The 25,010-nt window shown below is 32.0% G+C and overlaps 2 protein-coding genes across 4 annotated transcripts; both read right to left on the bottom strand.

Moving 5' to 3' along the window:
• Positions 1 to 229: 229 nt before the first annotated feature.
• boss (G protein coupled receptor bride of sevenless) lies at positions 230 to 14,501 on the bottom strand. 3 transcript variants are annotated; one of them, XM_011056857.2, is made up of 9 exons: positions 11,598 to 14,501; positions 10,968 to 11,201; positions 8,530 to 8,658; positions 6,972 to 7,466; positions 5,147 to 5,644; positions 4,136 to 4,627; positions 3,084 to 3,424; positions 2,130 to 2,378; positions 230 to 1,909 (listed from the first exon to the last, which is right to left on the bottom strand). In XM_011056857.2, exons 2-9 carry the CDS (start codon positions 11,095 to 11,097, stop codon positions 1,628 to 1,630), a joined length of 2,616 nt encoding a protein of 871 aa, XP_011055159.1. In that variant the 5' UTR covers positions 11,098 to 11,201; positions 11,598 to 14,501; the 3' UTR covers positions 230 to 1,627. The 3 variants fall into 3 exon arrangements, with proteins under 3 accessions (XP_011055159.1, XP_087261704.1, XP_087261703.1); XM_087405578.1 differs by having other exon boundaries at positions 2,130 to 2,363; positions 10,968 to 14,501; XM_087405577.1 differs by having other exon boundaries at positions 4,136 to 4,624; positions 10,968 to 14,501.
• A 155-nt stretch (positions 14,502 to 14,656) lies between these two features.
• Positions 14,657 to 23,979, bottom strand: LOC105146536 (Lysyl oxidase-like 1). The gene is made up of 8 exons (XM_011056855.2): positions 23,096 to 23,979; positions 20,530 to 20,676; positions 19,897 to 20,172; positions 19,290 to 19,499; positions 16,928 to 17,225; positions 15,591 to 15,719; positions 15,300 to 15,423; positions 14,657 to 15,168 (listed from the first exon to the last, which is right to left on the bottom strand). The coding sequence occupies exons 1-8, from the start codon at positions 23,304 to 23,306 to the stop codon at positions 15,046 to 15,048; spliced, it is 1,518 nt and encodes a 505-aa protein (XP_011055157.1). The 5' UTR covers positions 23,307 to 23,979; the 3' UTR covers positions 14,657 to 15,045.
• Positions 23,980 to 25,010: the final 1,031 nt, after the last annotated feature.

The following is a 25,010-nucleotide window of genomic DNA, read 5'->3' as shown; positions in this document are numbered from 1 at the left end:
TATAAACCACCTTTTGTTCAAATTTCGTGAAACACTCCGCAATATTACGGGTCTTTGAAGTTAGTACTTTTAATATGTGCCAGATAAGGAGCAACAGTACATTTTTAATTATAGCGCAAAAATGGTATTTAGAAATTCGAAAATTTAAAAAGAACTATAGATATAATATAAATTTCCTAAATCAGAGGGATAAAAATGGGGGATAACCAGATAAATATTAATTATAAAATCTTAGAAAGTTGCTTTATTATTTCACTAATATCCACTTCGCTTACAATTCATTCTCAAATACCAATGCACAGTAGGGAAATAAAAATTATTGTTCAAAAATTGCGATCTACAGGAATTTTTGAACAGTTATAATTTTTTTTTGCACCACCGAACGGTGCCTTCATGCGCTGGCGTTTCGGGCAACTGCCTTCCCCTCCCCCCTCCCTTCCCCATCGTTCCACTTTTTTAATGAATGTCATTGTAACGTTTGTGTCTTAAAATATAAAATTATACTCTTATACATATCTTACTTGATACACTTTTTAATACATTACACAATAATCGTAAATATGAATTATAGTTTAGATGAATTAGAGCAATAAGATGTAATGAAGAAAAGAAATCTTGCAAATTATAAATTTTATTTAATCATCAGTGCTGTTTTCTGTGATTTTAATCTATTAATTATATTTTATGATAAATAACCCCGCACAGATCTTATGGAAAATGGATTTTGATCAAATTGCTTTAAATTTTAATATTTTATAGCTTATGTCAAGCTGATTAAAATTCTTCCCGGGCACAAATTTCCGAATGTCTTAGTTTTTGCTTTAGGTCCTTCGGAAAGTCTTTATATTTTATATGAAAAAGTACAAAAAATCGAAATAAATCTTTTTTACTACACTTGCATATGTATCAATGTCTATGATTTTAGCTTTTCTCAAAATTATCCGGAACGAATGACATGTACGTGACAGGGGCATCTCATTTTTTTGAGATGCTTAATCTACATGAGTTTCCTTGCTTCTCACAAACAGAGTGCTTGATTTTCCTGAATCTCCTTGCTTTTTTGGAATTATTAGGTGTTGGAATTAATTCGTAGCGTTTTTTAATGAAAGAATGTTATTTATTTCACATGAGCATTAAAAAATACATTAATGAAAGTACTTCCCATCACTTGTAAAACGCTACGAATTAATTTCAACACCTAATAAAAAATAAAATAGAGCTTTTTCAGGTTGTTTTATATCGTAACAATATTTTTCAAAATATTAAAAAATGATATTTTTTTTGTGACATTATGTCCGATGATTTTTTCCATAACATATGTATACAATATATATTCATGATGTATTAGACAGTATTTATAATTAATGTTAATAAAAAAATTTGTTCGAATTATTTTTCCATACAATATATGATGATCTTTCAAAGATCCTGGAGTAAAAAGGCATTTGGAGGTTTTTGCTCATAAGGACTTTTAATCAGTTTGACATGAACTACAAAATATTAAAATTTGAAACAATTTGATCAAAATCCATTTCTCGTAAGATTTGTGCGGGGTTCTTTATTTATATTTTATGAAAAATTTATAAAGATGAAAGCATTAAAAATTAAATACTAGATTTTAAAGTAGTCATAAGCGGGTAATTCTGCTAGCACCTTCGTCCTCCTCATCATTTTCGTCTTCTTCTTTTTCTTCTTCTTCTTCAATCTCTTCTTCATCGATTCTTCGTTCCCTTACCATATTCGTTGGACTAGTGTATCGTATAGAATACATTTCGATATGTTGCTTAGAGATAGGTGAAGAATTATCTCTATTACAAGTGGTTTCTGTATTGCTTCTCTCTTCCAAACTTATTCTCTGAGATTTATAAATTTTTGGCTGCGCGTAAATGACATTATTTGTCGCTAAAAACTGAAAATTTAAAAGATTTTCCAAATTAAAGATGTACGACGGATTTTTGTAAAATGATTTTTATACAATTCAATCGTTAACATTATTACATTCTAATTATTATCTTTTAATATACGTAATTGCATTTATATTGAGCATATTAAGAAAAGAGTGTTTTTTTATTTATTATTTGTAAAAAATATATGTCTGATTAATTCTTTATGGCTTAATGAATATTCACCTCCGTGTTCTCGACGTACATTCGCGGGGTAATGTAAGTAGCATCGATTTCCTTCATTTCCGCGTAACATTCGTAATTATTGTATGTAGGCATTTCGTAGTGATTCGGACTTCTGCATCTCTCGAAGTATTTTGAGTTCGAACTTAAATTACCATAGTAATTTGGACATGCTGATGGCATTCGCAAAATCTGACTTTCTCGAGCAGGATAAACATAATCGTGAGAAGAACATGACTGCAAACGCAGTTCCTTTAATGTAAAAAAAATTAAATTTTTTGAAAATAAATTAAATTAGTTTACATAATATGATAAAAATATCAATTAAGAGAATTAATTAATTATATTTATAATTAAAATTATAATAATTGATAACACACTTTAACGTTTTTGAAAACAATATTAATATCCAAAATTCGTTATTACTTTAATAATTAAAACTCTTGAGTAGCCACCACAACGATATTAAATCGTGACGTCAGAAGCGAGAAACACATTAATTTTTATTGCGTGCAATTTGTAAATAAAGATAATTTGGATAAAACGAAATGTTAACATCGCTTTAAAACAATTACAAAAATGAACGAAAACTATCCTTACCCCCTTGAGTCAATAAATAATCGATATTTAAAAATCAATAAATAATCGATAAAAGATACTTGGAGTGCTTTTATTCAATGCGTAATCTATTTTCATATACCTTTTATCACTTTTTTACGATTATTTACTGATTGTCAGAGGGATAAGCATAGTTTTTGTCATTTTTACAAATATTTTGAAATGATCTCATCATTTTGTTTTATCCAAATTATCTTTGTTTACAAATGGCACATAACAAAAATTAACGTCTCACTTCTGACGTCACGATTCAATATGACTGTGATGACTATTCGCGAGCCTTAATCAAGAGAAAATATAGCGCATTGAAAATGTGTAAAAAATACGTAGCATTCTAACCTGCCTGATAATTGTATTAACAGTCGAATCGGTTAGTAGATTGACAGGATCGAATCTTTGTCCTGTCGAATCTTTCCTTTTGGGTATGTGCGTGATATAATATATCCTTGGTACTAAGACACCGAAAATAATTAAATAAGCCGTGGCAACTGTACCAAAGAAAATGACTGCGTCACGATTTTCCGGTTGCATCAATATGAAGCAAGTCAACCATATTACCCATATTACTAGAAGACCAATAGAAGCGCCGAAGAAGTATTTTTCTTCGTGGTAATTATGTTGTATTCGGATAATGAAGTAGCAAGTGACGAACAATGCAATTAATAAAAATATATCGTATCCTGGAAACATACAATATTGTAATTATAATTTTAACAAGAAAAGCAATACTATAACACAACCTTATAGAAAAGTACTACTAAGCATTAGGAGTATTTTGAGGCACTACTGTACTACACTACTGTAGTAGTGTAGAAGTGTTCAGTAAAGCCCATTCTACAATGCAGTAGTAAGACTATCGTAAGAGGGAGTAAAATATGACGTAAAGCATTAAAACCGTAAGCGAGTAAGCGAAATGAGTTATTCCCATTTCGTACGTCTTATTACTTTACTGCCAGCCAAGCTTATTATGAGATAAGGCGCGAAAAAAGCGCGCAAGAACTTCTTACTTACTACTGCTTACTACCATTGTAGAATGGGCTGAATAGTGCTAAGATTTTCTATATATCCGCGTTTCGGCAAGATACAAAATGCAAGAAACGAGTACAGTAGTGCCTCAAAATACTTCTAGTGCTCAGTAGTACTTTTCTACAAAGGTTGCTTTTGAATAATTTCAAAAAAAATCATTAAAATATAAAATTTGATATATATCGAAAAGTAAGAAAACGCATAAATAATTTTAATATTAATATAATAAAATATTAACAAACCTTCTAGAGAGATAGAAATCAAAATAAGGCAAACTACACAAATTAAGATTTCTAAGAGAAAAATAATGCACTTATAAGATTCAGATATTAATGAAAAATTAATAAACAATCCAGTCAATATACCTAGTAACGCAAGAAAAATGAGACTCCTGATGACGACAGCTGAGTTCATTGTGCTCAGAACGAAATACATGATCGACATGGCGATTTGCACGCCGCATGCGAAGAGCGCCATAAGACTCTGTAAATATCCATTAATGTGAATGATGAAAACACCGCCTGTAGACAAGGCTAAAAAGAGTGCTCTCGAGAGCATGATTGAGAATGTGAGGCCGAATGCGAGAGTGGTGAGAAGGATCTTCCAAGCGTTCAGGTTCTCCGCGCCGAAATAATCGTCCGTCATGTAGAAGGACAGTGCCGTTAATAGGATAAATAGGTTGGCCAGGACGAGGACGATTGTGAAGACTAAATTGCCGTGAAGAATTTCCTTGGCCGTGGTATAATAGATAATAAAAATTATCATGCCGCAGCACACAAGAATACCACATATGATGACAATCAAGAAAACAGGAACATAGAAGCTGTTTTTTAGAACATTTTTGCCAACGACATCTACTGAAATGTCAAAAATAATCGATACGTTATAGACAAGTGATATTAATTTCTCAAAAAATAAGGCGTGTGTAGTTTAAGAATTTGTGATAATCGTAATTCCGATAGAGATTTGTAGACATAATATTTTAGGTATATAAATTTTTAGATAAAAATTATAATAAAAGAAAACTAGAATTTAATATTTATACACGGAAAGAACGATTTTGCGCTGAGCAATTTAAAAATAAATAAATAAATACATATAGATGAAGTATTTAAAAATAAATAAACAAATAAATACAGATCTGAAAATAATTTTATTTCGATCAAAATAACTAGGATCTAATCTCAAGTATGACAAACAATGCTGTAAAAAGTTTTGACATTTTAGCAATCAGTTTGGATGACCTGTATAATTATTTTGATAGTCCAATAACATTATTTTCATATCTGTATCAGAGAGATTATTTGATAGCAATTCGGTGTGAATGATTCGTGTAATTTATGTACTCATAGTAATTACATTTATATCATTTTTACCTTTGTTACCGCGACTCTGAAAATTCGTGCAGTTTTCGCAATTCTTAATGAGATGCTCCAGACAGAGCCCTGGCATTTCGAATATCGTCCTCTTCGGAAGAACGCGTAACTTGGGCATTTCGATCTCGTAAAAAGCGACGTCGATGAACTCGTGCTGCATTTTCGTGGTAACCACGTATCTCAACAAGTGTGATTCCGGTTGCATGTGGAGATACTCGTAGACATCAAAATCGCGAATTTCCCGTTGCGATTCTAATGTCTGCGATTCTGAGGATTGCGTCATGATGCTACTCTCCTCGTCGATAGAGCAGTTTCTCTTGCGGAAATCCTGGAAGACTTCCGCCAACTTGATGACGGCCTTCCCAATGTCGAGAAGATACGGAGAGTGGTTCGCTGAGTTGTTGAAGTTCTCCAGGAATTCACCCGCGCTTGAGAACTCGCCAAGATCGAAACGAGGAATTTCCGGTTTAATGACATACGATTCTGATGGTATGAGGTCTGGAAAATTGAAGATATTGTTGGTATGCTAAATTTAGATTAATATCTCTCTCATTTAAACTTCAGCTTACTGTTAAATATCATTGGTAATATAATAAGTTATCGAAACTAAATTTCCAGAAAAAGAGATTATATGAATCTTCTTTTTATAGAAACTTAATAAAAACGTTTATATAAAATAATATAATATTCTATAAGATCATATATGCAAAACACAAATTGTAGAAATGAATGCCTTAAACAGTCTAGCTGGATCTTAAATGCTTGTCTGTGAATTTATATACTTGTACTACGTATATAATTTATATACTACGTATATGTAGTCCTTTGATATGTGCATCAAAATGATGTTTCGGTCTTGAAACGCTTAGGCCCGATTGCATCAACGTTACTTTAACTTTAAGCGAGGCTTAAAACTCTCTCTGTCTCGTTTTTTAAAGCGAAAGAGAGACAAAGACAGAGAGAGAGTTTCAAGCATTGCTTAAAGTCAAAACAACATTGGTGCAACTGGACCTTATTCTATTAAACTATCTCAGTAATATCAAGAGTTAAATTAATTAGTAATATAAATATCACGAGTTAAATTAACTAACAATTTTGATGCTTCTTTCGTATCTTAGAATAATCTTAATAATGCTGACATATTAAAATATGACATATTAGTAAATAATTAATTCTTATTGCGAAAAATATTACCGGGAATCGAACTCGGATCTCTTGCATTCCGAGTATATAAAATGCGTATATAAAATGTGAACAGATTTCATTTTAATTTTGCACATTGTGAGAATTTCTTGTTATATTAAATTCACGTGAATTAATTTATCTAATCGTTGTAACAACATCGATTAACTATGTAATCGTAGTTTAACTACCTCCTCGTTTCGTTTTAACTTTAATTCTGGACAGAAACAAAAGGCCGCTCAAACTAAGGTTAAAGTTAAACGATGTTGGCACGAAACTGTCTCTTAACTTTCAATTACCACAGCTACACTTGCGTAATGTAGCTGCTATTACGAACACAACTTGACGTCAATATTTAATGTAATGTAATATTTAATGTAATGTAGTATTAATTTAGATTATTGTTTCTATGTTCACACAACAGATAATTGTTGCATTAAAATTATGAAGACAGATAAATACTCCCACTAGCCCGATTCCCTTCAGTCCTTTTCACTTTTATATTTGATTAGATAAATGATCTTTCTTTTATTATAATATAAAATATAGACGTTTTGCTTTATAAAATATATCATCGCGCAGAAATCAAACTATTATCCCTTAACAATTTCTCCATTATCCATGGATACTTAAATTTACTTGCCGTTAATATCTGTATTATCAAGAGGCAGCAGGATCCATGTTTCTCCGAAATTTCTCAATTTCTCATTCTCTTCCAGCCATCGTTGCACATCATTTCTCTTACCGATTGCGACTATCACCGTTTCCGTGACGTTCACGTACCTGTCACCGTTGACATGCCTGTCACTTCGTTTCACGCACACACCAGCGTCCTTGGTAACTTCTAGGAAATGATCGAGAACAGATTCCGTGTTGGCGTGCACCAGATCGACGATCTTGTACTTGGTGCTCAGATAATGCGCCAGGATATCAATCATGGGCACTGTGAAATCTCGTTCCTTGTAGATGCCGATTCGCAAAGCGTTGTAACTGTGAAGATACTCCATTATGGCTCCATACTGGGATGGCATCAATATACCCATCTCATAATCTGGTGCGCAACTTTGTTCAACCGCCATTCGCAAAACTTGTCTAAACACTGTAATCCTATCATGACACGTGTCGAAGATTCTCAGTCCTGTGTAACATACATAATAATTATTCATGAGAGTACTTATATTTCAAGTATTATACTTTAAAGCTTATAATTTTTGAAATATGTTTACAAACATACGGATACATTTCTAAAAACATATGTACATTTGATGTATTTGCTAGCATATACATTTATTTTTTTAATTTTAGACAATTTTTTAGAAGAAAATTTTATATTTGCAATGATATTATTTGATTTAATTGATTAACTATCATTAACATTTAATATGTGATTAATTTAATTTACTCTCTGCTTAACAATATACTCAGAGAAAGATTTCTTCAATTCAAAGAAATATTCCTTTGCTATACGATTAAAGTCAATCAGAGAAATATATCGATTACTTGACACTTTGTATTCGGATTCTTGACACATGTATAATTTCACATTTTTGTAATGTGAAATAAATAATTTTCCGACTAAGAATTAAATTTATTTGTTTTTTTCCAAAAATCGCTTTGTTACAGTATTCCAAAGAAAATAATAATTTTTCAAAATAAATAATTAGAGTTGTTTCAGCGAGCATCTCTAAATTATTTTTTTGAAAAGTCATTTCTCAAGAGTACGAAATTTTTTCTAGGCAGATTTTTTTTCTTTCAACGCCTTGCAAATACAACGCATGATTTTTTTAACACAAAAAATTTTTTATGTTTTCCTCTGTATTTTTGTTACATAAAAAAAAGAACAATATGATATCTGAGTTTAAAAAAACATTTAGAATACAGAAAGATGTAAAACAAAAAATTTTTTTCCAATTTTTTACAACTGATTTAACTCACAATTCATACGTAATAAAAAATAGCAATTTACAGGATTAATCGCACAAGTGCACGTTGAAAAAGTTTGTTTATTTCTTTAAGAAATTTATATTCTCAAATTAATGAGTTTTCACGAAAATAAAATAATATTTGACTAATTGTAAATTATTAATTATAAATTGACTAACTATAAATTATATAAATTTTTATGATATTTCTATTTTACAAATTAATTTTTTTACCGTTATGCAGTACAGACACACACAAAAGTGGTCTATTTCACTTACCTAATTTCACATTCGGTATATGGTTATATTTGTTTAAAGTCCGCACGACATGCAATATCGTTAAAATTTGTTGAAGACCCTTGTTTGACGATACATTGCAATGCTGTCCGTAATTCGCGTCCACGAAGACTGTCAAATGTCAAAAGTCAACAAAAGTAAACGTAAAAGTTCTTCTCAATTTCTCTTATTATTAATTATATCGAAAAGGGGATTCGCTCTCATAATCTTGACCTTGACATATATTGTCAAAGTCATGACCTTGAGTAACCTTCAACAGGTTTTAGTCATCGCCCGTCTTTCACTAAAAAGTTATTAATAAAAGAAGTTTATAGAAAATAATATGTCTCTTTTCTACTATATAAAATAGAAATTTTCTGTTTTGAAATATATTTTACAACTTTTTACACGAAGTTCGAACAAGACTTTCGAAGTCCTGTTGGAGACTTAGGGTCACTCAGGGTCACGATTTCGAAAATCGTTTCGCGTGGAAATCATTCGCCGCTTAGCAGGAGGGGTGAAAATCGTTTTGCGCGGAAAGTTGAAACGTTCTTTTATAGATAATATTTCTTGAATTCGTCTACCTCACACGTCTCTCTCTCTCTCTCTCTCTCTCTCTCTCTCTCTCTCTCTCTCTCTCTCTCTCTTTCTCTCTCTCTCTCTCTCTGTTTAAATTTAAGATATCTGACTTTTCATGAAATAATTGCTAACTTTAACTGTTAATAATTTTTTAACGAATAACGAGCGACGGAGTAATAAAACTTATTACTCAGAGTCATGATCTTATGATATATCAAATGATATCAAAACACATGATATATCAAAGTAAAGGTCATGGGAGGGAGGATCCTTATACTTATTCGGTATAATTATTTTCTTATTGAAATAAAAAAGTATTTGAGAGATAGAGAAAAAATTCTTGTAGAGGAGACCGAGGCAAGTTATCACACGGAGTAAGTTACAGTTAGTTTTTTAGTTATCACAGATGGCAGTACATTTTTATGAATTTTTATATATGATTTTTTATGATACTCTACAACTTTACTTTGTTTAATCGCCATATTTGAACTTTAAAAGAGGCTACGTATGTTTTCTTGATTTTCGCTATCAAAAATAATATTATATATATTATATATATATTATTGTACAAATCGCTTGTGTTATTTTATATATAAATTAGAGGTGATTATCCTTTTGTACATTTCTTTTATATACATTTGATTATAATAATATATTTTGTTTGAATCGATATATGTACTGGTTTTCGAATTAAAAATGGAAGGTTGTTACACTTTGATCGACGCAGGTTGTTACAGCATAACAACTTATCCCTAAAAACTATTTTTTTTTCTACGGGATGATGTACAGACTTCTATAAGTAGACTGCCGACTTTGTCTCCATGTTTGAAGACAGCGCTGGGCAGCACCATATTTGTGTTCACTCACTCTCAAATGTATAAATCACACGGATAATAACGTTAGTGTTTTTATATAAATTTATGCGATATTCACAGACGCATACGTGAACTGAAACAAAGACAGCTTGGAATCTGGTTCATCTCTTTCTATCAGCAGTCTATTGAATCAGCAGTCTAGACTTATAAAAGTCTGTGGAATGATGCGATCTTACAACAAAAAAAAAAACAAACAGAGGATCTGTAAATGTAAAAACATATGTGAAAGTTAAAGGAAGTTAAAGATGGCTACCTTTCTGTGAGAAAAGCAGCAAATGCATGTAATATTAATTTTATGACTTCCCAACGTTAACTTTAATAACTAATTAAAAAAAAATTTTTGTAATATAATAATATATTTTTGTAATTTTATATCATAAATTAATTTTATATCATAAATATTTCTTGTGAAGTACTTTGTGTTTGATTTAATTGTAATCTTGAATTTGCTTACATATACATATACATTTCAAATAATACTGTAAATGTAACATTTTGCCCTAGCTCAGTAACAACTTGCCCTACAGTTGGGTAAATTGTTTAATTGTGACAATTTACCTACTGATAGAAAATTTTAATTTTCAGTATTTAAAGACATAGATACAAAAAATGACTATCTAGTTAAAAATGTATTTGAAGCAATGCGTAGGTATTTATTAATTTAAATGTATATATTACGGAAAAAATTGCTAATCAAAAATTGTAACAACTTGCCCCGGTCTCTCCTACTTACATGTTTTTTTATTATACTCTAGATAAAATAAAATTTATAAATTTATAAAAAAAGTAGTGGTGGTGGATGGTTAAGTTATATATTTGTTAAGAGATAATGTATTACATTTAATATAGTTATATTTATAACTTTTTACTGCTTTAAATTAAATACAGTGCTAACTAATTTCCTCATAAATATAAATTATACGTAAAGAAATTTTCAGATTCAAATCTAATTGATTAAAGTATCTGATTATTAAATTAACGGCTTACCAGTTAAAATAGCGTCACCTGTGGTCTCCAATAATGCATTATTTTCACAGCACAGTATTTGTTCGCTCGTGCTCAAAGTTAATAGAATACTTAGCAAGAACGAAGCCTTAATGAGCATATCATTCGCCATCGTTTAATTTGTCATCAAGGCATAAATTACGCGCATGCGAACTTCGGCAAATAAAATCTGTATTCTGATCACTAATAGCTTTAAATTAATTTTGTAAGATTTTCCTAGAAGTCATATTTTCCATAGTTTATTATTTATTTTACAATGAAATAACATTAAAATAAAAAAAGAAAGATAAAGAAGATAATTAATGATTACATAAGTCTTTGCTGCTATTTTATATTTATTTTATATTATATTATACTGTTATTTTGTGTTATTTTTATATTTGTATTATTATTATAGGTTTCTATTACTTCGATTAGCCATAAAAATCAACATTTAGCAGTTGTGATTTTAAGTGACACTATGTAGTTTTGCAAAGAAACATTTAGCACGAAAGATATTTTTCGTTTTCTTGAGCGTTAATTTCGATTTATTAAGTCGCATTTATTAAGTCGCGTGACAAGCATTACTTCGGCGTTTAACAATCAGTATGAAACACGCACATCCCGCTTTACCTTCGCTGTTCCAATTTTTGTGATTACCGGCGGACGTCAGAGTCTATTTTACGCTTGGCTGATGGACCTAAAGCTTCAGAACCTTAACTTTGATATTGATCTTCCCTCTTGAATAATCTTGTTACTCGGAAAAATTCTACTCTCCGAATATAATTTCCGTCGAGATGCACATGACTGCCCTTTGAATGACGTCGTTGACGAATTTTCACCCCTCGTTTCGCCACTTTGAACGTATTCGTCCCCAAGCGCTTGATAAATTAATCTGAGTGGTTTTGTCACTTTGAAAAATTCTCCCCCCGAATAATAGTGATCCCAGATTCCTCAGGCGTAATGGTCGTCGCGAGAATCGCTACGTGCTTTCTCATTCCATGTGGAGTAAAAGTCGCCATGACACTACACGACATTCGATGCTATCTCTGGAAGCCGTACTCTTGTCAGGCTAGTTCTATGTTTTTTTAAATGGATTATATGATTAGTCACGTTGCTGCTAGGCGTGATACGTAAAATGACAGTTGACTTTTTCTTTTTGAATGCTGTAAAAAGGTGAGCTGTAAAATGTTGAGTAAAAAGATTTAAGTAGAATTTGAATAGAATTTGAATAGAATGGAAAGGACAGTTTTGCTCAAGAATTTAGCTAGATACAGATTTGAATATAATTTTGTTGGACTAATTATATAGAACGCTGATTGCTAGAATGATTATACATTTTTCGCAGCTTAATGCTTGAGATTCCTACGTAATTATTTTTATAATCCAACAAAATTATTTTCAGATCTACATTTAGTCAAATTTTTAGATAATTGAACAAAATTGTTTTTTTCCTTTTTTCATTGATGTGATCAATGTACATTAAGCTTTATCTCATTCAACTTTATTACACTCCAAAATTAAAAATACAATTACCTTCGATATTTTCTTTATGTATTACAATCATTATTATACAAGAAATACATGCTATAAAACGTCGTCTTGTTCTACTTTGTAAATATTTAAAAAAATGGCATTTGATGTTAATTTTATTGGAGTCAGAACGATAGTTTAATCACCCTCCGACCTGTTAAGCTGTTTCTTCGTTGAGAAGAAGGCTGAGAATCAGTATAAAGACGTGGCTAACTTAATTTTCATAAGTTCGTTTTACGACACTGCATATTCGTGTGATTACGAATTTAATTTGTCTAAAACATAGGGCGAATGTTACGACGACTGTTATATAATGATTTTATATCCTTCGTGATATTTTGCTTTCTGCCAGAAAGATTAGCAGAAACATCTTCATGGAAATTTTCTCATTTGAACCTTTCTATGATTTTGAAATACTAAATATATATTTTGTGCTCTTTCCTCTTTTTTTCACATAAATGTTGGATATTTTATAGATAGTCGTGGAAAAAGTTTGAAAATTGTAACTTTTTATTATAAATAAGATAAGCTGATATTTCGTGAAAAATTATATATTTTATGTTGATATATTTTGATATAATAACATATGAAATATCTCTTAAAATATTCATGTTTTGATGATCTTATAATATCATACCTTTATATGTTATTTAAAACACATTAGAAAATGTCAAAGTTACACAAGAAACTTTTACTCATGGGAGTTTGGAAAGTCGACAACTGAAAAATCGCTACGATTTTTTTATTACGAGTGCTTATAAATCGCTTTATAACTAGATTGTCAATATTACTAATGGAATTATCATAGTTCATCTATGATAATTAAGATAAGATTATCGTAGAGCGCATTTATTTGCTAGTTTTTCAATTAGCGTTTATCTTCTAAAGCTTTCTAATATATTCGAGACACTCTACAAGTCTCTGCCAGATGGAGTCCAATATAAACTCCGGAATCAAAACGCAAAGCCAGCAACGCAAAAAAATTCAATGTGAGTAACATTTCAAGGACTGTAAAGTGTTGATACGCATCTGAGTGACGCTTATCAACACTTACAATCCTTGAAATGTTATTCACATTGAATTTTTTTGCGTCGATCCCAATGGTTTTGTGTTTTGGTTCCGAAATTAAAATTGGACAAGCCTACTCTATAGGAACGAAAATATATCATTCTAGCTATAGATATATCTGTGTGGGATCACCTGCTAACAGGTGGCAGGTAGCCGATGGTTAATGTCCAACATAGCATTCGAGCGTGACGCAGCACGCTGCTATCCTAGACCCAGTCTAGGGCAAACTTGTATCTCTGATATGACTGCGATAATCACTTTCCCCGGAATCATAATTAACGTACGTTGCCGTGCACGTGAAATTAGACAATCTCTCGGGATCCCCAAAATAACGTAAACGCCCGTTTTGAACTTTTATCGAGCACAAAGACGTTTTGTCTATTATTCTGAGAGTTGTTCTTTTTCCTATAAGAGAATCGCGTAGCCACGAACATATCTAGAGCGGTTCCACACGTACGAGAAACGTCTATAAATTCGGTCCTAGACTCCGAAACTTGTGATTCCGTACACGGCCAGCATGCCAGTCGAGGAAGTGGCCAGCTAGCGAGCTGCTTCGATCTGTACACTCGGTTGCTTCTCGCTAGGCGCACACAGGTCTAGACATCTATATAATCGAGCTACGTTAGTAATTACCTGGCTAAGGTCGCACCATAGTGCTCTGTAATTATCCGAAAAGTTGCGTGAATGGAAACGATAGGGTTTAGAAAGCCGACAGCGGAGACCGGTTATTCAGTGAACATAAAAGATGCTTTTTTTAAGACTGCCTATTGTTCTAATTGTGTTGTATTTGTAAATTTAATGGAAATAGTAATTTTAAAAGAATCATATACAGTATAATAAATATGTAAAATGAAAGATACAAAATATTGTATAAAGCAAAAAGGATTGAATTTCTTCTTATCCTATGTAATTTTAAATATATTTTTTAATGTTTTTCATCTCCAAAGTAAGATAATTTAATCCATTACAGAATGTAAAATATATACTTAACTAATATAATAAAATAAAATACGTTTTTAGATTTGAATTTACATTATAAATAAATAGAATCATAGTAATTTAGGAACGGAGGTTAAAATTGAACCACTGTATTTCAAAATTGCTTTTATTTTTCATATTAGCTTTTCTTTCAATTTATAATTTTATTAGAAATACTTATAAGATTATAATAATACGCTAAAGATATCTAAAAATGAATCTCTCAACTAGTGTAATAATTTTAAAACAGCAATTCTGTTTCCATTCATTTTAACGCAGGAGAAAAAAATTGTCATTTTTTAAATTTCATGATGTACTTTACTTCCAATTGAAATTCTACTTTTGAACTGTGAAATTTATTCACGAATCTATCGCAAGGTCGCAATGTATCGTTTCTTGTTCGTCATGTCCAGTTAACGCCAACGCGCTTGACATGAATCTCTCACCCTGTAGATTGTCTATCTAGCTAAAAAAATCTCTGCAATCGTGTACACATTGCATGTCAAGGACGTCCCATTACGCAACTATGGACAGTTGCAAAAGTTTCTGTATAAAGGAGGCGGCAGATCGCCGCGTTGTTATCGAACGACATCTCACCAACTTTAAATTCGGGATTTACCGCGACCTGGAAAAGAAAAAGCTACTCATCTCGAAATCCTCTGGAGAGTGATGGACTCGGAGTCCGCGATACTCGCAAACTCGCCTAAAGAGATCTCGTATTTGATATTTATGAAAATGACTTTATTACGACCGTACCTTGAGCGTATAATGTCCTGGCTCGAGCTCGGAAATATCCACCCACTGGCAGTCGATATTGTGCTTGTAAATGTCACTGCAATTAACGGAAATACCTTGGTCTCCGTAATTGGCGCATTTGTATCTAAAACGGTAACGATATTTCAAATTGTAAACTTCAACTAATAGACTGATTTAATCGCGATCATAAGCGCAAAAAGAACAAGAAGGAATAACGATAAAATTACACGTGCGTGTCAAATATGAAAAGAGGGGCTTACTATTGTTATCATGTGTTATTAGAATTTTTACCTGGGTTGAACATCGGGTATACATTGATTGTCTTCGAGGCAAAAGGACGCTTTATGACCTTCGGCAACTTTATTGCCGCTCGAATCGATTACGTCGAAAGTGGCGAATACTTCCATCGAATGATAATGCCTGCAAAAACGGAAATGGTCAGAATTAATGTTTCTTTCCTGCGTCAAAATTTATTTTTATCATTGCAAAAATAATTCCCAAATTTAACCTCAGTGTTTTAAATAAATCGATAAATTTAATTAAAATCATTTATTGCGAAACGTCCGAGATTCTTCGCTTAATGTTTTAGACTAATTAAAATGTTTTATTTTCTTAACAAAATTTTCCAAAAAAATTTAATTTTTATTTCTTATGGCCTGGTCACAAAATGGTTAAATATTATTTATATTGGACTATTTTTATCTGATAATAACTCAAAAAAAAATTGAAACGTTATAATACAGGATGCATCACTGAATACTATTTATATTAAATTTAATTTTGCGCTCCGAGAACTGACTAATGATCATTTTTTCTATTAATAATTTTTATTAGGACTGTATTTATTTTTCTATTTAATTTTGCTTTTTACTTTTTATTGGAGATGTTAATAATCAATTATCATACTCCGAATAATTTTCTTTATATAACTCATTGATTTCAGATATACTGCGGTTATTATTCATTAATAGATAAGTACTCGTACTAAGAATGCTGAAAATATCCTGTTTATATCTATATATTAACTCTCTAACGGTAAAGTTTTTTCAAAACGTATTTGATAAGGTAGAGTTAGATCCAATTTAATGCTTTGTTTACTTTGTTTACTTTTCATGTAGTCAATGTAAAAAATGAATAAAAAAATAAATAATAATATGAAACTTCTTCCTCTGTTTACTTACAGAAAAAATATATAGATACACACAAAGGGCCACATTTGATTAAAGTAAATATTGAGATTAATATGTAATATTTTTTAGTGGACCTTACCATTTTCAGTTCAAGCAACAAAATTTAAGTAAAAAATATAATAAAGTTTATTAACTAACTTTAAATAATTGCAGTAAAATAAAAAATACTTTGGTATTCATATATTTCAAATTTTATATTTATATAGGCCCGTTTTAAGTCTTAAGATGATATGAATCAGTCAGAGGTCAATCAGTCTGTATTAACATCTTAAGGCATTACTTAAGACAATGTTAAAATAAGAACCGACTATAAATAGGCCTTTGATTGACAAAGCTATGGGATCTTATATATTGGACCAGTTAACAAAAATTAAAGCGGAAAAAGATTTGTTATCAGTGCTCATTCAGCGCCATTATTATTGATTATTATTGACTCACATATGACACATGTGCCATTCCCATAGATGTTTAGGCACAGACGGACGGAAATCCGCGGTACCCGCATTTAAGATTCTCGCGGTGAAGCGTAACAGTCGTCTTGTCTCCAGGTGCCAATTTTCAGACTCGCTTTGCATCTTGTAGGCTTGCGAGGCCACGCAATTTTCCTCCATTGCGCATTGCAACCAGTACAGTTGACGGTCTTCCAAATGCGCCGTGCGCATCAATTCGATGTGATCGAACACGAGATCAGCCATCTCCCGATGACACACCACCCCTGCCATGTTCTCCGTTGACCCTAAAATTACGATGAGATTATTTCATGTCGATCCATTCTACAATTGCATAAGTAGTTATAAGAATTGATCAATCAGTCGAATATTCTCCTCAAATTCGATTGTGATTGAATTCTTACAACTACAGCCACTTACAACTATACACTTATTCAATTGTAGAATAATAATTTTTACGCGATACCGAATGTACGATGAATACTAAAATTTCACGCTCACTTTTTGAAATAAACACGTATCTCCTTATAATATTTTTTATTTCAGATGTGTATATTAACATTTACTATGAGCACCCGATATATTTGACAAATACTGCATGGGAGATGAGAGAAAATAGAAAGATAATATTTTTACTATCAGATTTACATAGAAAATCAGCTGTGGCATAAATCGGAAATAAGGAGTTTGTGAAAAAAAATTTTTTGTTCACAAACTTACATTTTTTCAAACTTCTAGACATAACTGCTTTTTTATGCAAGTCTGATAAAGAAAATAACCTCCGCAAACTTTTCTCATTTTTTTTATATTTATGGAATATTTCTCCTTCGCGAAATATTTTAGTTAATCTTTAGAATACACAATTAAATACTTGAACGATTAAGGAATAATTGGTATTTAACTTTTCGTCTGTAATTTGGATCATTTTTAGCATAAGCAAAAGGACTGCCTAGTTTTATAGGAGAATTTGGGCTCTGGATGAACAACTTTGAGACATGTCTAAAATTTTAAGGTATCAAAAGAGAATCAAAAATTTCATAAACTCAACTTTGAGTGCCAGAACTATCTAAAGTTCGCTATTATGACCACTAGTCTTATCCAATTCTCTGCGTCCAGGGCATCTCCCCGCGGTGACGGTAGTAACGGATTGTATCAAAGACATTAAAGTAATATCTAAAATGTATTTGCTACAGTTCATTAATCCGGCAAAGTCCTTGGTCGCGATTCATGTCGTCATGTCACAAAAATTCGAATTTGCTCGTAATGACGGCGATGCTCTTGAGTTCGTCCTGAGGGAGGGGAGGGGGGAGGGGAATGGACAAGCAGTGAATGTACCAATCAGGGTAAACCAACCTTTGGTACGGGGTCACCCCGAAGCAACTATTGGTCGTGATGAGATTCATTGTGGGCAATGTGGAAAATATTTAAAAAAACTAGTCGCGTAAACATTTGTTGGCTGAGGAAGTGCTAGATTTCTTGGAACAAGAGTCTAGTAGTTTCACAACAGCCTCACTCAGCACATTTAAATAAATATGTCATTGTTGGTACCATTATAAAAGAAAACGTATTGAAACGAGAGATGGAAACGTTACAGTTAAAAATACTGAACCGCAGTTTCTTTGTCAAATCAATTAAAACCTTTTGTTTCATACTTTGAGTGTCTCTTTCCCCTCTCTCTTCATCGATTAATATATATCACTTATAACTATTCATTTGGGATTCAAAAAAGATTTTAGTTGTCTTTGTCAAGACTGAACATATTCCAGATGCTAGATAATTCGAGAAATCGAATAAAACCAGTTCTACATGGTACACAATACATGGTCACAATAGCGAACTTTGAACAGCTGTAGCACTCAAGGGACTCATTTTACAAAGTTGTGCATATGGAAGTTTTTAATCCTTTTTTTATCCTCTATAATCCTAACTAGACCTCAATGCTGTTCAACCGGGGCCCAAACTAGGCATAGTTCTTTCACTTTGAAATTTTTCTGAAACAAAAGAAGGCGGAATCTGATTTCTTCTTCTAACATATTTTGTTAAAAAAAAAAACTATTTAGTAATATAATAGAGATGTCGAAAAATAACTCTGAATTTTTCCACATTTTGTAGAAGGCTTAGAAAAGTAAAAAACTTGGACTGGACAGAAAGAGAGAGAGAGAGAGAGAGAGAGAGAGTAAAAATTTAATTACCGATAGAGGAAAAATCTTTCTCTATATCAATTTTTGCAAAGATTACTTCATAAATAAGATAATTAAAATCATGTGATAATACCGCATTATTTGTTACATAAATATTACTCTGATAATATTTTATAAATCATATCTCATCGAGGATCAGGTCAGAAGTACCTGGACAATCTGCAACCTTGTCATGTAGACACTCTGCCAGATTTCCCTCGTTCCCATTGCACTGTACCCCGCTAATTGATATTGGGATGATTTCCCCATTGCCGAAGAAATTAGTCTGTACTGCGTCAGAGGCGTAACCAAGGCCCAATTGACGGCAAACCACGGCGGCTTCGAGAATGGACCAACTGTCGCCGCAGATGACACCCCAATCTGAAATTAAGTGGTCACACGAATTTGGTGTGTGTCTGGTGAATTCAAACATTATTACAGTTTTCTCGCTGATATATATATTTAAAATTTAAATACATATATAACCGGGATTTAAATTCGAATATATTTTTACCTTTTTATTTTATTTTAACGATTTAATAGAGGGATTAAAATATTGTTATTTACAAAGAAAACACGTCTATCTAACAAATATTCATATTAACTATTTTGGTTTTCAATATTTATCATAACTCACGTTTTTAGTGATTCTTTAGACAAAGTTAAAGTTCCTGCTTTAAATTATAATTAAAATTAGTTTAATTTTGTATAGTTCTACACATATATAATTAATATACATATGATTAATTATAATCCTCAAAGTAAATTGTTTTGTTACCTGTACTGCCCAATTTAATTTCCACTCGACCCTCGGAATGTACGCGTCCTCCGGATAATCGTAGAGCCGTGCCTTGCTGATATGTATCCTTTAGTCTGGTCTTTACTGGCTTTTCTTGCGAAATTGGTGGCGATGATCTCGTTTCCTCATCGCGCGAGCAAATGACGCCGGCAGCTTCGTTACTACCGCAGTCGGAAATGCCCCATCCGTCGAAACGGCATTTCGCAAGTTCGATCTCGGATCCGTCGCAATAAACGTTATCCATCCAATATCTTCCTTCGAAATATTTTTTATATAAAAAAATTGCACGCTTGTGTCTCATATTTTAATTAAACGCGTTGACCGATAAATAAAAAATAACATTGCACATGCTTGAACAAATAACAGAGTGAAATAAAATAAATTGTAAAATAAAATTGGAAATATAATATCTATATGATATTATTACTATAGTTTTTCAGAGATAACTTAACGCCATACACTAAAAATATGACGCGTGTCTGCCGATAAATTGAAATAAACGAACGACTTATTATAGATGATCTTGCTTGTCTCGGTCATACAAGCAACTGTTGCGCTCGACCGTGAAAGACAGTGGTTTAAAATGAAAAAATACTAAATATCTCATCTCACTTCTAGCCTGACCAAAGTAGCCGTATGTCGTTGCTTTAATTGCACCGTTATAGCCTAATTGCTTGCAAACCACATTGGCCTCGAAGTCGTCCCATTCGTCGTCGCATATACTGCCCCACTTCCCGTCGTGAAGTATTTCCACGTTTCCTGTGCATATAGCAATAAAATCTCTTGCTTACGTTTTTCCTATTGCAGCAACTTGACACAATAAAAAGGAAGTAGTCGATGTGCAAACTTTCAATTCATGGAAAGCATTGTCACAATAACATTTCAACAACAGTAATGAAAGTCATTTAACTTAAAGACAAAGTTTATTAAAATTTAGTAAAATATTAAAATAGTATTATTAAATAATTAAAAGAAAATTTGCATTATTATTAATATTATAAACATACGATAACATAAATCATAAATGTAATACTTAATTTTCAACTACAGTTATAAAAGTACATCTAAGTTTTGTGTCTCAAGTGTCCTGTTTGAAATACAGATTCTGTACCGCAGAATGCAAGAACCTCTGCCTTATGGCAATACAAGGAGGTTTAAAGTCTTTTCACTTGTAATTTACAACCTGATAATAACGATCATTGTACAATCTTCTAAAATTTTTGCTTTGGTTTCAAATGCTCTATTGCTTCGTAGAAAGATTTTGCTGAAGTTTCTAAAAATTTAGTTACATACAGATGTGAAAGTAATTTTATTGAATCATAAAAATAATTATGTGGGACTATTCAAATAATTATGTAAGAATGTACTCAAACTTGTTGCTGGAATATCAAAACTTTTTGCAGCATTGCTCATCATGAAATTTTTATATACAGTGAGAGCAAAAAGTATTCGTACAAGGAAATTTGTTATAAAAAAAGCCTTATTTTTAAAATAAACATTAATTAGCAATTTTATACAATAAATACATTCTGTTCTAACATAAACAAACGAGCTTTGCATGTATTCCTAATTTTAGAAGCTAAATTTCTCGTCTGTATGAATTTGAAACTTTTTGCATTCAAACAATACAGTTTTTAATTTTCGCTTATTTTTCAAATGACATATTTTATATAATTAATACACATCTTTTTGGTATATATAATTTTAAGAAACATACAGTCTATTTTATTCTTTATGAATAAATTGTTAATTATCCAACAAGAAATGATTGTCTATTAAACGTCGAATCGACGATAAATTGATATTGAAATCATTGTATTTATATTGACATCAATTCGATGATTCATTTCTCGCTGGATAATATTTACTTTTTAAAAATAAAGTTTTTTTAAAAAATATTTTCTTTCTACAAATACTTTTTACACTCACTGTAATTATTTTGATGATCCAACAAAGCAAAATTAATTCTTTCTATGAATAGTCGATTTTAATTATTACGAACAGTAATTAAACAACAGTAATTATAGAGAAAGACGCTTAATTTTCTGTCATGTCTTTTATTAACGGTTTTAAAAATCAGTACTGTCCTAATTGTATTAATTTATTTGATTGTTTTATATAAATAAAAGCATTAAGTATGTATTAAACTTTAATTACAATTTTTTATTACAACTTTGAACATCACTTGCATTTGGTTCAATAAAACGCGGCGACTGCGACTTTCTGTTTTAACAACATATGTAGAAAAGCGTCCTGCAAAGTCGGTCGGAGTTGTGGAGATCGCGATCCTATTTTACGATCTGATTTTATGATGACCATGCTATGCTGCGATTTCTGGTATTGCGTGTACATATGTGACATATGACACATGGTTGTTGGCATAAATCTTCCTCGAGTTGACCTCTTTTTAATCGTCATCGCGCGAGAGCGATTTGAATGGCCGCGCGATAAAACTCGCGCGCGAGCCTCGCTTTTTGTCCCCGCGAAACGGAGCGGGAAAACAGAGGAAAAGAGAGAGATTTATAATCCGTTTATATTGTAGCCGCGCGCTTTATCGCGGGGAAAATATCAACCCTCAACGAGTTGTGCGTCGTGCTTTCATCTTGATCGGATTTACGATTCGGGATGCATCCAGTTTACGGCACGTCTCGTTGGTGTACAATCGATACAATCGCCGTACTCGGTCTGTGTAGTATAATAAGAAGACCGAGAAGATGCGTAATTGATTTTAGTGCACCAATTGATCCGACTAAACGACGAAGTTCTTCTTTTGTTCCGCGTACGTCACAATGCGTTTCATATGCTTCCTTGAATCGCGTGAATTTTATGCGGGATGCATCGTCTTAAGATAAAATGAAATAAATCGTAAACGAGAGAATTCGCGTTATTATTACTGTTATCATTGCATTTATCATTTGTTATTTACGCTAAGTTGAGTCCCGGTGATTTTAAAGTAATCCTTTTCTCAACGAAGACTATCGTTGCTCGATATTAACCTTCTGAGGATCGGCATGTTTTTGATCGATTTCTTTATTTTAAGGGCTAGAACTTTTTTTGTCAATGTCATAGGATTGAGTGACGAAAAAGGTAACGCCATTGTCGAGTCTCTAAAGGGGTTTCCTCCAAAGGTTAAATATTTTAAAGATTAAATCTAGCATAAAATAAGTTTTTATTGCACCTTCATGTTCGCCGTTTTCACCTCCTGTCAGCTTTAATGCTCCCTCCTGCTTCTTTAACTTTCGGAAGTCCTTTCTTAACTTCCTAACTATACGCATCTTCTTGTCACGGTTGCTGGCCCAGGTAGCGTTGTTACTTGTGCAAAATTCAAATATAACTAACAGCATTATCAAGCTAAACGCGATTCCCGCTCGTCGCAGTTGCAGTCTCATTTTTCTTGTGTGTTTTGAAAATTTTAACGTTCAACTAAACAAAAGCTTTATCAATTGCCAGAGTCTAATCACGATTTGCACGACTTATATTCAACGTTGCATGTGATCCATCGTCCGATATTGCATGCGATATTTTAAAATAATTAGAATTTCGATGAGCACTCACGATTTAATCACACTTTCCTCGGGTTGTTGTTCTTTCGTTACGAAGAAGGACAGAAAAAAATTTACGTTGTACTGAAATCGTGTGCGCACGATTCCACGGACTACTGATCACGCAATATAACGCAATGCGTTCGCTTCTTGTTTCATAACGCACACTTGTAATATGTGACGCCGGCTTATAAGATCATCGGCGGTCCAGATGGCGAATTGTTTCTTTTCCCGCATCGCCGATCTCTTCCTGAATGATTCGTTAGCCCTGATGACCCGTTTAAGTCACATGTCGACGCGATTAGAATAGCCATGACTCGTCCCTGACGAAAGACTTTAAGAGGAAGGGATGTTTCTTCTCTTGATTTACGGTTCTTGTTTTGCAACTTCTTTCGTCATTCTTATTTTGCAGGATATGTGTTCCAAAATTTATAATGCAGCTTTACTTTTAGTTTAGATTATAAAATGCATGACGATGAATACGTAAAATACAATTTCGAAGAGAATACATATATGTGTAGGTTTTTATATGAGTAATAAAAAAATAATTTTAATTTAATAATAGGATTTAAAATTAAATAATAATAACAATGTGTATATAAAAAGAAAAATGTAATTATTGAAAATATCTTTGTGTGCAACTTAAGTCGAATTTGAAGAAACGATCTAAATTCGAACATTATTGTAAAATTATGAATCAAATCTTATTTTAAAAGAAAGGATCAAAATTACATGCTTATTGTGTCTAGAATTTTTCGTTCATTCTGCGTTTGTTCGCATGCTGAAGCTGTGTTTTATTTCCGAAAAATTTACACCCGATTGATCGATTGGTATCGATAAATCTTCTTGATTTTACGAATGAAACTATGTGATCCACTGTGATGATTAATACTGACATCCGCGCGATTCGAATCAACTGTTTATAACGCTTCGGGTCTCGTAACGTTGCGGAAACGCGCGGCATATTGTTTCGTCGTGCACGTAGATGAAAATCAATTAGTTTAACCCTCAATTATTACGGTTAAGTTTAGGCAATCATGATGAGGTCATATTGTGACCCCAATAATAAATTACATTAACAACGCTTAGAAAGCAATTTTGATTTTCATTACTTAGCCCTCTTTATAGAAAGAATATCCGAGAGAATATCATACCTTTAAGATCTGATGACAGAAAAAATAAGATAAATAAAATAATAAACTTTAACTATTCGAGCGCTTTCTCTGATAATCTTTACGAAATATCGCAGATCAAGTTTGACCTCGTTATGGTACTCGAAAACCGATACGTCTATATATATATATATATATATATATATATATATATATATGTGTATCTATATCGCGACGGCTTTTCAAGATAGAATATTTCATATACCACAATTTATCATCGCCCCACGTTGGACAGCATTAAAGTCTAATAGATAGAAAATAAATATACAAAAAGATGGATCTGACAATAACCTTCTTCAATGTTATCTAATGTAAAAAATATTGCAAAATCCAATAAACTATTAATTTCCGTATTAATTGTCGCAAATATCTTGAAAAA

Source organism: Acromyrmex echinatior, chromosome 4 (genome assembly GCF_024713525.1).
Source record: "Acromyrmex echinatior isolate Ae372 chromosome 4, ASM2471352v2, whole genome shotgun sequence".
In the NCBI taxonomy this organism is placed as follows: Eukaryota; Metazoa; Arthropoda; class Insecta; order Hymenoptera; family Formicidae; genus Acromyrmex; species Acromyrmex echinatior.
The sequence above is the reverse complement of the archived record's forward strand: the minus strand, read 5'-3'. Positions and strand labels throughout refer to the sequence as shown.